The following is a 17,152-nucleotide window of genomic DNA, read 5'->3' as shown; positions in this document are numbered from 1 at the left end:
TCCTCCTACACAAGTTTCCACACGGCAGCAACGTTCTACTGAATGACAGCTGTTCTTGTGCACTCTTCAATTTGAAAATGTCACCAGAATTTACTGAGCCAAAAGTAAATTGTACAGAAAGGCCAATGGGGTCTCCAAAAAACAGTTTTATCCATTCAAAAGACCTCGGTCACTCTGGGAGTCACAGAAAATAATGACTTGGAAGTCCTGCCTGGTGGTCTCCAGCTGTACTGGAGGTGCTTCCCTTTAACGTCTGCATGGTCTTACATAATATCTAAATGTCATGAGCGACTGAGTTCTAAATTTTAAGTCTGCCTCTAGGTGCCTGCATGTTCAATATGTTTGCTATTTTTTGTTTTTGGTCCAGCATCATATAATGGATATTAACTCATTGCAACTGCAAATAGATTTGTTTGACTGGTCCCCAGGACAGGCACTAGAGACATCACCTCTCATGCTTTCTTCCATGCCCTCATTACAATACTAGTCATATTTTTTTTGTTTCACTATCTTGTGAGACTTAATTGTGCTATCTGACAGTGGTTATAAATGTTGTAGTATACTAAAATTGTAGTATAGAGTCCCCATCAGCTTACCGTGTTCTTTATTTTATACTCAGTATGATGTATGTACTGCAGTTTAATAAGACAGAAAGCAACTTATTATTTTTGCATGTGTTTACTCTTGTAAAAAAATATGACAGAAATAACTATTAGGGATGAAATGAATAAAGAGATGAGGAAGAAGGAGACCTGTGCTTATGAATGCAAGTGCCACTACACAAAGAAGCCATACCGGAAAAAGGGCACATTGCAGATGATGCATATGATTTGGATTTCCTTCTTCTCATTCTGCCTGCACGTCCTGTATCACCAGAAATTTCCAGTTGGTTCTAGAAGAGTGATGTAAGCTGTGACATGAAACTAACCCTATTTTGGTGGCTATTACTGCAAATATAGTAATTATATATTACACTGCATTAATACTCTGTGTAAGAGAGAAACAAACTGATCCTCTCTCCTGGCATGTCAAATATACCATGACGACAATTGGCATCTACGTATTGCCACTCATACTCAGTCTACTATACTTGTATGGTACATATGTACTGCCACCTGCCTGTAATTGATTTTAATAGACTTGTACTCTGTAAAATGGATGCCTTTAATTGAACTGGTTATCCATCTCAATCAGAAATTCTTAGGGTGTAGGGCAGAGCCTGTAAGTGTCCTACAGTTCCTCAGAGTAAAGCCAGAAAATCTTCCCTTAAGAATTGCTGAGGACACAATTGGCCATCATTGTGCAAAGTTTGCATGGGAGATCATAGACTAAGTACTCACTGTCTTTTATGGATCACCTTTATGGATTTTATGAAGTACAATAGTCCCAAAAGAACAAATGATTTGAAAAATTTGAAGCTTTCAAATTATCTACTATGTATTACTATTTCAAATTATCTACTATCATCTAAAAACTTTTTTTTTGTCAATTATCATGTATGTATAACTATCATCAGACAGAAATTAATTAATTCTACAAAATGTGAAAAAATGAATGGGTATCAATTTATATAATTTTATATGTATTAGAAAATCTAAAATATTTCTGAATCTCAAAAATTGATGAAAAGCAAAATAAAAGAAACACTATGAAAAGAATACCTTTGGAAAGATAAGTCAGATGATTTCAAGTGTTCATTTTTTCTAATAATCTAAATTATGGCATTCCAATATATATGTAAAGCAAATGACGTACTTTTTATTTGCCTCTCTTTGTGGTTTGTCAGATGTATCTTTATGTATCACTACTTTTACCTCAAGAAATTATAAAAATCTGGAGGGGTGGGGAAATTAGGCACTACATTTTAGGTTATAAACCAAGAGACAAATGGATTATAGGTAATTGAACTCTTGCACAACTTGGAAGCACTAATTGACAAATTTGATACTACTTTTAATAACCTATTGCAGGCAGTGAAACTCATTTCCCATATAAACATTATACATGGAAAGTTTATATAATACATAACAAGACTGTTATTGTCACTTATCAATATAGGGTAATTTCTATCCATTTATTAACTATTTACCAGAAAAAAAAAAAAAATTGTAAGCACTCAAAAGGACTATTTTTGATGTGGAACACAGAGGTTTATTAGCATTATATATGAAAGCACTGTGAGGGGCCAGTCAAAGAACCACTCAAACCTAATTTTATTTGCAAAGCTAAGAGCTATTGAAATGAGGTTTATGATGGTATTTCTCTGTTTTACGTTGTCTGGTAAGAAAGCCTTCAGGCTTGAATTTCAACCATTTTAATTTCCTTGTTTTTATAAATATACAGTAAATCAATTGTTTTTTGTAAATTTCTGTTTTGTAATAAATGATTCATGATATGCCTTGACATTATTAATCTAGTTTCTTTTTGGCTTCTTGCCTTCATGGCAAGTTTGCAGACTGCTTGATATCACATATAAATATAGAAGTTTTCCTCACAGAAATGTATAATTCATGTCATCAAGGTAAAACACACAAGGGACACATTAATGATTTTTTATTTTAAGAATATGAATATTACAGCTATGACAAACATCTACAATCATGAAAGTATGAAAGATATATGCTTTATGAATAAGTGTTAACTCAGAATGATAATGCAAATGGAGTGTAAACAGCTGCAATTCACCTGAATCTCTTTTTGCTTATATCCACCACACATTTCGTGGAATTCTTCACGACCTTTTTACCTATAGCTTTCTTCCTTTTGATCTTCAACTTCATGACCTTCCTGAAGGAGAACAACTTGTTGAAGCCACCCTTGTTGTCCTTGCCGTTGCCCTTGATGCTGCCGTTGTCACTCATTACCTCCTCCTTAACTTCAACCTCTGGCTGGTTTGTGTCCATGGTTGTTTGCTTCTGCTCTGCATTCTCCTCCACCTTCGGCTCAAGAAGCGCTTCTGTAATATGGTGCGGCAATGATGAGAGATTGTGGTTTAACTTGACAGTGAAGAAAGGTGGGGGAGGGAGAGGGGGGTGGGAGTAGAGAGAGAGAGAGAGAGAGAGAGAGAGAGAGAGAGAGAGAGAGAGAGAGAGAGAGAGAGAGAGAGAGAGAGAGAGAGAGAGAGAGAGAGAGAGAGAGAGAGAGAGAGAGAGAGACAGAGACAGAGAGAGGAGAAAAAAGAAAAAGGAAGAGGAAGAGGAAGAGAGAGAGAGAGAAATCCAAGCCTATGGAATAATAAAAGATTTCTAGTTAACCAGTACAAGTATATACATATATACATACTTATATACACATTGACACAAGGAAATACCAACCTTTAGGAACTATTTTTGTTATCTTATCGAGAGCATCATTCTCCTGTGCTTTTTTTACTATTGACAGTAACTGCTTCTCAAACTTTGGTGCATAACGTGGAATTCTTCCCCTCTTGATTCTCTTAGCAGCTTTGCCTTTGGTACTTCTTGCCATTTTCAATAAGTTTAAGGTATCTGGAAGTAACAAATATAATTTAGGAGGGAGGATGACCAGAAAGATCTAAATAAATATACAAATATATATAAATATTAATATAAACAAAGATATATATACATACACAAATATATACCATACATACAGATAGATATATATATATATATATATATATATATATATATATATATATATATATATAATTATGTATATGTATATGTATATGTATATGTATTTGTGTATAATATATCATACATAGACTCCTATGTCATACCATAGATCTAGAAATTAACTGAAAACACATCACCTTCAGATGCCCAGCCCAGGGGTAACATCTAACGATATGGGTAAAAGAGAAGAGAATTTTTTTTTTAACCTGACTTTTTAAAATGCTTGGGCTGGCAAGGCTTAAGTACCCACATCTCAGCAGAGGCATGATAGAAACATATATAGAGGAAGGATATTTGTCTAAAACTAAAGTTATTTCCCTCAATATTTAACCTATTGGTCGCAGTTTTCAATAAATATTTGTGCAATAGGATGGCTGGTTTACATTATTTGGCAAATCATGCCATCCACTGCTAATGGGATAAGTCCACTAGAAGTCAGAGTAAAAATCTTTTCAAGAAGGGATTAGAAATATCAATTCTATATAAAAACGGTTCATTAATGACACTCTTCAGTAGTTAAATTCTTTGGCACCAACTGCTTACATTTCACATACTCCTGAAAGCTCTCCAAGCGGGAATAAGTGACCCTCCAATATGTATATCAAGGCAGGACAGACTTTATAGACCTCTCTGGTGATTAAAACCTATACAGGGAACCAGACCCAGCTCTTATCTTGCCAGAATATATGTGGTGGAATTTGCTTGCCTTTACTATACTATTATAGGAGCAGAGGCCTCAGTGGTCCCCCAATGACATGGTACCCGCAACTGTTGCCTCTCGTGGAATAACGACTCAACACTTAAAATACACCCATCCAAGAGGAATATTTTGTTGTTGGAGCCCCATAAAAGCAGCTTGTGAATCAAATTCATATGACATTAGTGTAACACCATTTCTACTTACTTTCCTTGTTATGGAGATTAATTAATGTTTGTGCTGCTGGTGTACTCTGACTAACAAAACTATAACCGGAGAGTAATCATCAGAAGCAGTTCGTCAAAACCAAATTCAATGGTATTCGTGACACAATTACCCCCCCCCTCCAAAAAAAAAAAAAAAAAAAAATCATATAAAAAATTAACAAGCAAATAATTTTTCCAGAAAAATGTAATGCAATCCTGCTGACACAAGCTAATAATACCGTGGAATTCTCAGCCTCAGGACATGATATCTGCTAATAATCTCAATTCCTTCTAAGGTAAATTACATAATCATTAATGCTGTGAACCTCAATTTCCCGTGTATTGGGTAGTCGAGTGGGACTGAGCAAGAATAATTAACGAAAAATTGGTGAAAAAACGTATTTAATTGTCGTTCTGTTAATAGGTAAATTGTATACCAAAATGAGTTGGTTAGAAGCACATTTAACCCAAAAATCTATGGTCAGCCTGTTTTTTCTGGATATTTCTCCAACTTACGAAAACATAGACATTACAACATAAACTACTACCTACGGCAACAGAACTGGTCCTATAATTCCTTACCTCAGCAACATCAATATGTTATAAGACAAAGAAACAGCCCAGATTCTTACCAAAATCAAAACCAAGATGTTTTCGTCAGCGCACGTGTGTCGTTCTTCGTCTGGACAGGTCTATCAATGGAGGGGATACGACAGCCGGTCTTTTAAGTGTGAAAGTGTGACTGACCTCTGTAAATGAACGGATTAGAAATAATTTTTATTGCACCTTTATTTTTTATTGTTTATTTTATAGATATGTATGTCTGTAGTATATGGATATCGTTGTTTAGTATTAAAAGTCTTTTCGGTCGTTATCCTAAACATGTATTACCAACTAGGAAACCTTCTTAGAAGCTCAGCCCAGTCTAATTAGAACATTCACTGAGTCAGCTCTAAGTACAGCATGCAATATAAGAAAAACCAAATCAAATTAATCACACTAAATAAAATAATAAAATCCCCCAAACACTTGAAAACAGCACCAAAATACATGGTTTTTCTACGACAGGGACTTGGTAAAAGTGGATTAACTGGCGGGTTCGCCGACAGATGTCAGTGGAGTCTCTCTCGTGTTGTTGTAGCGTTGCAAGTGGGGTTCAGTCCCTCCTTCACCCTCCCCAAAATGGTATGAAAATGACACGAGAGCGAAGGGATTTGTGTCTTATATGTCGTAAGGAGCTTGGGAATAGTGCATGGTGGTGGATTTCATGACGATGAGGGGAGGATATCGGCCCCGAGGTGGTGGTTGAACAACCACATGTTTATGTTTTGTCAAAGAAAGTTTGGAATACCGGCGAATTTATTATTTGATGTAGATTATTTTCATTTATTTCCTCTAACAGTTCATATTACTCTGATCAAGATCACTATATCGAATTAGTCGGTAATACTATTTTTTTTCAAAAAATGTATTTCTTGTATGTAGCGACTTGATACGATGAAACACAAAACTCGACTTTATGGTAATGGTTTTATTAGCAGCTGGTCGACATTCTCAGTGCTATCAAAATTTTCATCCCAAACCTTTCCATTTGAACCCTCCTGCATATATTTATACTTATACATCATGACTGGCACCTCTCCGTCCCATATATTCTTAGTGTATACTTTATCACATGTTTAATCTGTCAAGCATTCAACCATGTTATCCATTTGAGAACTTGAATTACATACATTTGTGGTGAGGTATTCCTATTGTCTGTTGTTGACTCCCCACACAGCTGGTAGTGATGTAGGTCAAGTAAAGTAAGGTGGCTTAACCCTATGACGACAGTGCATCACACTCGTGTGACACAGCTAAATTCCCGATGCTGGGGTGTCATACCATTGTGATGTTTCCAATGCAATATTGCAATGGCCCGGCGTAGGGGTTTTCGCATAGCGTGTGCCCCTTCGGGAAAGGTTTAAAATGTTTTGTGAAGCAGTAGGGAAAATAATATGTTTGGGTTTATTTTTTGCCTATCTTTACCCAATAATATTTTCCAAACCCAACAGATATGATATCACATCACTTGGGGGCAGCATTTCTGGGTGGGGACATGTCACATCATGGTTTTAACCCATTCACCCCTGGGGCTGTTCCGGCTTTGTGCGGTCGCAATGCCGGGGTTCTCGAACGCGTAAGCCTAATGCCTCGAGATTCTCGGACGCGCGCTCTACCCGAGCGCGCGGCTTCCCCTCATAGCTCGTCCTGGGCATCTGATGCTGAAAACCACAATACGTGCTATCACATCAACCAGCTCCAATGGGTTAATGTATGGCTGGCTCGCAGGGTGATTTTGTGTGTAATGGGTTGCCAAGGCTTCAGCAGGAATTAACCTGAGGCATTAGGTTATGCATTTCAAAATACCCCACTGTTGTTTCCAGGCGAAGCCAAAACGGCACCCAGCTTTGTTGGGGTAATCTGAGTTTGTCGTGTCATGGGCTGTCCACAGGGTGTTATGTGTCATCTTCCTCCCTAGCCAAAGTGTTTCAATTAAAGATACTGTATAGAGCTGATTTTACATGTTTTTAATAGTGGATGAAATATCACCTTAAATATTCATCTCACATACACACTCTTCATTCACTCTTTCGGTTCTCTCCACAGCCATACTGTATTTTCTTTATGTTTAGTCCAAATATTTCTTGCAGATATATCCATGCAATAGGCTACCAAGCCATCACTTATGAAATACCTCCCAGAACATACCTTTTTGGTTAAATGATTAGTGGATTGGCACTGTATTAACCCACACAGGACGGGTGGTACAGCATGTGTACCGCGCATTCAAAAGCCCAGCTGCCGGGCGGCACAGTATTGTGCCAGCCATTCAATTGATTTAGGCCTAATAATTCGAATGCCCCGGCATTTGGACATTCAAGGCTAGAATTCCCCCGTCGGGGATGGGTTAAGCAATGGCACTATTTTTTTCCCCTCTCTATCCCCTCAGATACCTACACTATAATAGTCTGCCCCTATTGTATTTAACCCATTCACGGGGGGAGGGGGGGGCATATTTGTCTAATTCCCATTCCCATTCCCATTTGCAATATAGGAAGAACCTACAGTTTCTCGCTGAGACATTTCACGAAGCTGTGTTGGAACTTCTCAGAGCAATTATTACCCCCCCCCCCCCTCCATCCCCATTCAAAGGGGTGACAAAAAGGTATAACGCTTATATAAGGCAAAACTTCATGACGTGATAGGATTTATTCTGTCACATCTGAAATATTCCGATGGCATGAAACCACATTGTCTGTCATCTCTTGAACAGATTCTCCAGTCCACATTAAACTGGTTATTGTTTGGCATTTAAGTATATACCTATAGTTAAGTATATACCTCTGCTACTTGATTTTTGAGATTTTCTGACACAGCCCACACTACCCCAAATATTATTTTAGTGTGGACACTATGTAAGTTGAAGTACACCATAATTCGTTAAGAATAGCAATGATGCAACCTCCTTGATGCATTTTTTTTATGCATCCTAAGTAATCTATACAGCACCCTTCACAATTGCTCTCCATGTTTGTACTAGTTTTTGTGTTGCTCATACCTGCTATGTAATATATATAATTTACCTGTCATGCACATAGTAGGTTGTGCCATTGGTAAAAAAAAAAAAAAAAAAATCTAATGTGACAATATCAGCCGTATTCTAGGATGTTTTCTGCGTGTCATGGCCATGTCATGTTCATGTTGTGTCCATGTCGTGTTCATGTCACGAATGCGGTAATCTAGGACGCAAAAGCGTGGCACGTTTGTGTCAGCTGCTTCAAGTTTACCAACCGTTCCAAAGTTAACATGTATCGGATGAATGGCACTGTCCAAACAACAAATTCATAAGAGAAATTACAATCATACGTAGCACTAACAAAAGATAGTACAATTTTGGTATGAATCAGTCGTTGTACTTGTTCCTTGTTAAAGAAATGATAACCATTTCACGAACGCGCCGTTGGTAATTCACTCTACGCTCGATCAAAACAAACGGGATGAGAAGGATCGTGTGTTTATGGATAGATCTTCCTTATTTTGTCTCTGTATATACTGTACAAATATGCGTATCTTTAATATATCATACATATAAATTTAATGTATACATATTTCATATAATTATATAATTTAACTTTACGTTCCTGACTACTTTTACCATTCGTTTAACTTCACTCTCCTTCGAAAAGTCCGCCAAAAGGTAAACAAACTCAAAATCAGCAGAGAATCCATGTTTTCCTAAAAGGGATTGTAATCCAAGTCTAGGACAATGATGGCTAATATATCCAATATAGATATTACTTTCCAAAAGTAGCATGCTCAAATGAAGTATTGGTAAGAAAAGTACAGCAAAAATATAATTTTTTCACCCGTGTAACCATCGTGACAAGCCTACCCCCTTGTCACGGAGTTTCCACGATTGTTCCAATACTTTCCATGCTTTTGCCATGAACCCGCGCTTCTAGAATAAGAATCGCGGCATGTTCATGTTATGTACACGGCGCGCTTAGGGACTTAGAATACGGCTGTATAACTCATCCAAAACACTGATACCCCTGCTGACTGTCATTTGTGAAATCCACATGGCCTAGCATTGATCTTTTAGTATGTGTATGTTTGTATTTGATTTTGTTTGTTTGAATAACTTCAATTTACAGTGGAAGTATTGTAGAAAAGGAGTATCTTAGAGTTTGTAATTTTCTTAATTACATTTAATATTTATGGCTATGTAGAAGTACAACTGCACTAGATTTTCTCCCAGCTTACATTCATGATGTTGAATGAAATGTTGTTACTGTTTAGTGATTTGTTTGGATACTAACAATTTCATGAATCTAGTGAAAATTTGGAAACCTAAGGAACAAAGTCATATGAAAAGATCACACAATATTTGAAAAGTTTTTCCTTTGTTTTAAATGAATTAAGAATAATTCTACATACATTAATAGTGGCATGGCATCAAGTGATTTCCATGGTCATTGCAGCTGTCATTGCTCCCAGCAAAGGCCAACAAACCTTAACTATAAATAATCTGGCAAGATTAGGTGCTATAAACTTTATTGGCAGTTCATCATTGCAAAAAGAACTAGTCCGAGCTCTGTCTTACCAAAATGTATGTGATTGACATTTGTTGGCCTTTAGCAGAGCACTAGGCGTGGAGATCAGCATGATCACTTGGCACTATTTTGATAGGCTTATTGGACCTCTGATTTTGGGCCAACTGCCTCAGATAACAAAATGTTCAATAGATTTGGATAAGACAAAGTCAACATAGTTAGAAGACATATACCAATTGAAAAGCTATTGCAATTATCCAAACATTTACCAATCTACATTGGCATTTAAAATGTGGTTATTAGGTTTTGTTTTGATGTAGTAAACTATACAGTAGAATAAAGCCTCCCATTGTAAAAATATATTAATGCAGTCTGTAATCATTAATGATACACAGCTAAAAACAATGGAAATGTGAAAGAAAAATAAACACTGAACAACTGTTTCATATATTGCATCATGTGGGGTTATGCACCAAGAACCAATGACTCAGCCTCTGGTCTCACATAAAAGTCAGTTTAGTTGTGTAACTCAGGGTAAAAAGACTTTTATATGCACAGTCTAAAATGGTAAGAAAATACCAAATACAGTTATTTGTTTCTCAATATAGGACTGAAAATGTGAGTTCTTATGCAGTTTTAAATTAGATCAAGAGGTATTTGACTGGTTCTGAATAATTGTTGACGGATTATAGCTAGGGATGGCATAACATAGGAGGATTGCAGTATTATCCATTAGCAGCGAATGCCATGATTTGCTGCAAAGGCAGAGTCGGTCATAGACGCGGATGGCACCGTGCCAGACAATGTAAACCAGCCATCCTACTGCACAAATATTTATTTAATACCGCGGCCAATGGGTTAATTTTTGTTATGAATGTTGGGCTAAAGGATGAAATTAAATATTAAAATTATCATTTTAATTTAGGAGTCCAGTAATGGTATATATTAATCCTACATCACTTATGATAAGTGTATTCTTATGCCAATACAGAACAAGTACTCTTTTTTTTTTTACTTAGAGTTAAAGATGTAGTGTGATAGTTGCCATGCAATACTATTTTTATATTTTATAGACATTATCATTTATCTTTAGTGAATTGTTAGCAATGAAGATTATTATTTTTTACTATTAGTAATAAGGGAGAAGTTAATAGAAGTGCCCAGTTTAGTGAATTTTAGCTGATTGTGAAAGTTGCACAATGTCTTGAAACTTGTAATACACTATGGATATTTGCAGATTTTTATGATAAGAGAGAGAATCAATAAAGGATCAGTGTAGTTATGTATTGTAAACACATTTAAAAATATATCTGTGATTCAGTGGATTTTTTGCTCGGAGCAGAGTAATAAACTGGGTTAATTTGCAGACGCAGGTATGTAAGTACAAGTTTTCCAATGTTGTGCCATACTGGAAACCATATCTGTTCTGCCAAAGATCTTATGCATGTAGTAAAGCAGTCTATACTACAATTCAGCATGTTCAACAAAATTTCCAATATTGATTGCTATGAATGCTGTCTTATAAACTGCAGTGTTCACCACATACATTATGAAAATTCACTCATGTTTAGGAAATATTAACTGCCTGAAAAAAATTGCAGAAACAAATGATGCAAGAAATCCTATACATACATATATATATATATATATATATATATATATATATATATATTTATATATATATTTATATATATATATATATATATATATATATATATGGGCTAGGTAAACCACCATGCACTTTCTAAGGTTTGAGAATCCATCTGGTTTTAGGAAATATTTGCTAAAAGATTAAAATATATTTTATATATTCCTTAACCCAATGATGATGGTGTGTCACACCCATGTGACACGGCTAAATGCCTGATGACAGGGCGATACACCAGTGTGACGTTCCCGATGCAATATATCTGCTGTTTAGGTACCAAAAATATTCAATGGAAAATATTTATAAATGTAACTGTTTAGTATAGGTTGATAATAATGATCAGTGTTATCATCATTACCATCATTACAACTACTTAAGCAAATCTTTTTTATTTGACACAAATCTTGCTTCTCAGTGTTGTTCATCTATTTCATTTTATGCAGATCTCAAGGACTATTTTAGTAATTTCATTTAACATTTTCTCTTTACAGTAAGAAAAGCTCTATAAAGATAATCATCTGCTCATGACTAGTTGATAATAATTTCTTGGTGTTTTTCTTTTCTCTTTGCAGAAGCCTATTATGCTTCAAGGCCATGAGCGTTCTATAACGCAAATTAAGTTCAACCGTGAAGGAGACTTGCTGTTTTCAGCATCCAAAGATCCAAAGCCAAATTGCTGGTATTCCATCAATGGAGAACGGCTGGGCACCTACGATGGGCACTCTGGTGCCGTGTGGTCCATTGATGTCAAGTGGGACTCGACTTTATTTGTCACTGGGTCAGCTGATCAAAGTATGCGGTAAGCCAAGCTCTAACTGCTGTTTTCATCTTGTCATATTACAAGAAAATTTTCCTTCTATGTTTCTCTTCCATTCTGCAACTTCATCAGTGTGAAATCTCTCTCCCTAGAATTTGGGACATCGAGACCGGCACCTCCTTGAGTAACCTAGAGATGAAGACCTCTGTGCGAGGTGTAAACTTCTCTTACTCTGGCACCATGATCGCTTACACCACAGACAAGATGATGGGTCACAACAGAACTTGATATCATTTTCGTTGTCAGAGAGCCAAAGAATGTTGATCGTAAGTCCTTTTCCACTTTTCTCTGAACCATAATTAGATGAAGTATTTTTTTCCATTTATTGATATTTTTTTTTATTTGCCATGTTTACTGTACTTTTTTTTTATCTTCTTTTTAATGTTGGCAGATGATTTGAGAAGAATATCTTTTTCAGTTACTTTGGTAAATGTAGTAGAATATGGGAGCATTATATTGTATTTATTATGTTTGATTTGTAAGGAAGTTTTCAGGAAAAAAAAGTTCCGTGACTTTTTAGGGAACATCTGCATAACATGGTAGCTTTGGCAGACAGAAGTCTAACAGTGGACTTTTGGCTTTCCGTTATGAAAAAACTAGAAGTATTTGGTCACTAACATTTACCTCATGTAGGATTCTTTGAAACAGATCTTGAGACAGTGATAATTGATATATCCAAAAATGTACATATTAGAGTATCATACATGTAAATGTTTCAGCCACAAACCCCTCCATGCTGTGTTAGCAATAGTACCCAGGTCATCCTTTTAGCAGTTGCTATTTTGTCTGTGGCAAGAAAAAGATACTGCAACAAAGCCCCCTGAAAGGCTTGATGTAAGTGGGGGTGGGGTGGAGGGGTTATGTTATTGGGGAGGAGGATTGGGGTTGGGTGGTTGGGGGGTGGGGGAGTGGGGGTGGGGATTTTGGTGGTTTTTTTTTTGGTTTTTTGATGGGGGAGGTTTGGGTGGGAGTTTTATGGTTGTGGGGGGTGGGTGAGGAAGTGATTGGGTGGTGGTTTGGGTTGGTGGTATGTGAGGGTGGTGGTTGGTGGGTGTAGGTAGTGAATTATAGAAATTAATGTTGTGGTGGAGGGGGTGTGGGGGGGTTTTGTGGGGGGGGGTGAGTGGTTGGGTTTGATGGGTTGTGCTAGGGGATAGAGGGGGGGGGATGTGTTGGAAATGGTGTGGTGGGTGGTTTTTTGTTGTTTTTGGTTTTGAATGTTTGGTGTGTGTTGAGGTGGGATAGTATAATTGATGTTTATGTTTATTGGGGTAGAAATAATTAAGTTTGAAAGGATGAAAGAGGGGGGGGAAAGAGGGTTGGAGAATATGGTAGGGAATAGTTGGGGGGGAATGATGGTTTGGGTATGTGAATATGGTTTTGGGTTGGTGGTTATGGGATGGGGGTAGGGGGGGAGGTGGGGGTTGGTGGGGGGGGGTGTGGTTTGGGGTTTTGTTTGGTTTAGGATTATTAGTTGGAAAATGGGATTGGGTTGTGGTATGGGGGGGAAGGATGTGAGGGAGGGATAAGGGAGGGGGGGAGGGGGAGGGAGGTGGGGAGGGGGAGAGGGTGTGTGTGTGTGGGTGGGTGGAGGGGGTATGTTTATGGGATTATATAGGGGTTTAGACAGTGTATTAGGAATATGGTGGGGAATTATTTTATGATTGATGTTATGAGAGGTAGAGGGTAGGTGAGATGATATGGGGAATTATTTATAAGAGGGAAAAAGATGGTGTATAGATGAAGATTGTGGTATTAGTTAAGGTAATGGATTAGATAGAGTGATAAAATAGAAGGTATAAGTTGAAATGGGGAGGGGGGGGGGAGTAGTGTGGGAATTAATATGAAGATTTTGGGGATTGGAGTGATAAGGAAGGGAATAAGGGGGGTTGTGTGGGGAAAGAATTGAATGGGGAATTATATTGGAATGTATGGGATAAATTGGGATTTGGTAATTGGGGAGTTAGGTGGGAGTATGGGTGGGGGTGTGAGGTGGTATGGATTGGGTAGGGGTGGTTAGAGGGGGTTGTGTTTGGAGGTAATGGTGTGGGGTGGATAGGGGGGGTGTGGGTTGTTGATTTTTTGTTTTTGTTATTTTGTTTGTTTTTGGTGTGTGTATATGGGTATGATGGGATTTTAGATGTTAGGGTGGGGTGGGGGGGGTGGATGAGAATATTATTATTTAAAAAAAATTTTTGGAAGAGTGGTTATGGGTTGATTTGAGGGGTATTATATGTAGGTGGGGGTTTTGAGATTGAATTGGGATATTGAAATATGTGATGAGTGGTAGTAATGGGAAGTTGTTTTGTTGGGATTTGTTGGTGGGGTTTGTAGGGGAAGGATATGATGGGGGGGGGTTAGGTTGTTGTGTTTTTGGGAAGTGGGGATGTGTGTGTTGGGGAGGGGTTTTAGTTGGGGATGGGGTATTGGTGATATGGTAATTTTGTTTTTTTTTTGTATAGGAATGTTATTGGGGGGTGTATTTGTGAGTTGATTTGTATAATTTTAGGTTGGTAGGAGAATGTATGTGGTGGGGGGGTTTAGGTGGGAATTGAGGTGGGATGGGGTGTATTTTAGGTTTGAGAAAAGAGAGGTGGAGGTGTGTGTTATTTGTGATTGTGATTTGTGATTTAGTTTTGAGTAATTATTAATTGAGGTAAGGGATTTTTTTTGAAGATAGGTATTAATTTGGATATGTTTGTTTGTGTTGGTGTAGTTATGATATAGAGTGATGGTTATTGGTTTTTGGTTGGTTGTAATGTTGGAATTTGAGTGTTTTAGTTGGTTTGTTGAATTTGTATTTGTGGGTATTAATATAGATTGAATGGTTTGATATTGGAGGGATTTCAAGATGGAATGTGGGGTGATGATGATTAATGGATGTTGGTTGGTTGTGAAGGGTTGGGTGGGTAATTGAAAAATTGTTATTTTGTTATTAGTTTATGTTGTTTTTTTTCATAGTTATTGTTTTGAGTTTGTGGAATTTGTTGTTTAGTTATGTGTAAATTTTTATTAGTTGAGATTTGGTTGTTGTTGTTGGTGGAATGAAGTAAGATTGGAAGGGATTGGTATTTTTTTTTAGAGATTTTTGTTGTTTGTAAGGAGTGTGTTGTGTATGGAAATGTGTTAGATTTGTGAAGTTTTTAAGTTGTTGGTGGAATTGGGTATTTATATGGATATGTTGTGTGTTTTGGTTTATTATAATTGAATTAGGGTTTTGAGAATTGTAGTTTGGTGATTGTTTTTTTTTTGATGGTGTTGTTTATTTTATTTATTTTGTGTGATTTATTTGGTAAGAGTAATTATGTAGGGTGTGAATTGATATTTGTTTGTGTATTTTATTTGTTAATGATATGGTAGGGGTTATTGGGTTTTTAAATTTTGATTGGAGGGGTTGCTGGCATGTAGGTTATGTTTAGTTTTTTATTAATGGTTTTTTTTTTTTTTTTTTTTTTTTTTATGTGTATGGGGTGGGGGGTTGTGGGATGAGGAGTGGAGGTTTGTTTTGGGTGGGATTGTTATTTTTGGGTGGAGATGTGTTTATAAAGTATAGTTAAGGGTGTAAGGTGTTGGAAGGTGTGTTGTGTGGGTGTTATGGTATAGGGGTTTGTGGAAGTGTGAGATGTGTTTTGTTTTATGGATGTGACGGGTTAATTTGGATTAGGTGGGTTGAGGATTGTGTTTTATTGGTTGTGTTTTGTTTTGATAAGAGTTAGTTAAGTTGAGGTAGGTGATTTATTTTATATTTAGGGTATTTAGGGGGTTTAGTGGAATGTTTATTTTTTGTTATGTATTGTTGTTTTTGTGTGTGTTTTTTTTTTTATATTCTTGAATGGGTAGTAGATTGGGTATGGGTTTTAGAGTGGTAGGTTTTGTTTGTCTGAACCATACGTGTGGTTCAGGGGTGTTTTGAGGTATGTTGTTGTGAAGTGTTCTGATCGGAATGTGCTTTGGTAAGGGAGTTAATTGTTAATAGTTGTGGTTGTGAAGTGTATGGTTGTGGGTAGGGGGGGGGGGGTGGTGGTGGGGGGGATATACTAAAGATGCTCGCTATAACTAAAAAAAATAACTCTATATATAACACAAACATTTTTTGTTTTTGTATATTTTTGTTTTTATATTTTTAGGGTTTGAGTTTTTTTTTTCATTGTTTGTTATTAGTATTTGATTGTGAAATTTTTTTCAGTGTATATTAAAGAAATTATTAAATTTTTTGTTAGTTATTTATTTGTTTTGAGATTTATAATTTTTTATTATTTTTTTAGTTATTTTTTTCAAAACTCAATCTACACTTCTCTCACAAAGCTCTATCAGATTTTTTAGTTAATATTTATTGAGATTTGTTTTTTAAGTTTTTGATATTTTGTTATTTTTTTTATTGAATTGGAAGATTTAGAGATAGATTTTTTGTGTTGTAGATTGTGATTATTTTATTGATATTTCTTATTATTCTAACGATATTGTTGGATTATTTTTTTTTATTTTTTATTTAGATATTTTGAGATTATGTTATTTAATATGACAGTTTGTTAGTTTTTTTGATGTGAATTGAGAATTTTAGTTTTTTTATAGATTCTTTTATCATTTTAAATTTTTATTGATTTTATTGATTGATTTTGTGAGTTTATTTTGATTTATTATTATGTTATATATGTGAGTTTTGTCTGTCCTGTGTGACCGGAAGTACTTTTGTAACTGGTGTACACAGACTACTCCCTTCAATTGCTACAACCTACCGACTGATTTACCCCTTACTACAACATTCCAAACATCTAAAAGGCTTGTTGGCGGTGTTTTCAGATTAAAGACGGTCATTCAACGCACGCTCGTCTCATTCATGGCTTTTTGGGTGGTGGGACATTACCGTTGCTGATAATAAGTATTGTTTAACCTTGCCCGATTTGCAGAGGGGTTATGTGCTAAACCAACAAACATAAACATGCTGGATGGCAATACCCTTTACGGTTGTCCTATGGTTTTGTTAATTGTGCTGATCCCACCAAAAAAACATGCTTTATGGATATACCCTAATGGGGATATTTTTTATTTT

The 17,152-nt window shown here is 36.3% G+C and overlaps 1 protein-coding gene across 1 annotated transcript; it reads right to left on the bottom strand.

Moving 5' to 3' along the window:
* Nucleotides 1-2,538: 2,538 nt before the first annotated feature.
* On the bottom strand, nt 2,539-5,297 carry LOC122248647 (uncharacterized). Its single transcript, XM_043008785.2, has 3 exons — nt 5,174-5,297; nt 3,315-3,488; nt 2,539-2,956 (listed from the first exon to the last, which is right to left on the bottom strand). Exons 2-3 carry the CDS (start codon nt 3,466-3,468, stop codon nt 2,682-2,684), a joined length of 429 nt encoding a protein of 142 aa, XP_042864719.2. The 5' UTR covers nt 3,469-3,488; nt 5,174-5,297; the 3' UTR covers nt 2,539-2,681.
* Nucleotides 5,298-17,152: the final 11,855 nt, after the last annotated feature.

The sequence above is a fragment of the Penaeus japonicus genome, unplaced genomic scaffold (assembly GCF_977035675.1).
Source record: "Penaeus japonicus unplaced genomic scaffold, GWHDUDI00000001_assembly GWHDUDI00000024, whole genome shotgun sequence".
NCBI classification, from domain to species: domain Eukaryota; kingdom Metazoa; phylum Arthropoda; class Malacostraca; order Decapoda; family Penaeidae; genus Penaeus; species Penaeus japonicus.
Note: the sequence above shows the minus strand (reverse complement) of the source record. Positions and strands in the feature narration are given on the sequence as shown.

What these genes read in the sequence shown, in the direction of transcription:
- LOC122248647 (XM_043008785.2), bottom strand. Translation starts at nt 3,468, where the DNA reads ATGGCAAGAAGTACCAAAGGCAAAGCTGCTAAGAGAATCAAGAGGGGA. An exon ending in AACAAAAATAGTTCCTAAAG is followed by an intron (nt 2,957 to 3,314) that starts GTTGGTATTTCC and finishes ACCATATTACAG; the next exon opens with AAGCGCTTCTTGAGCCGAAG.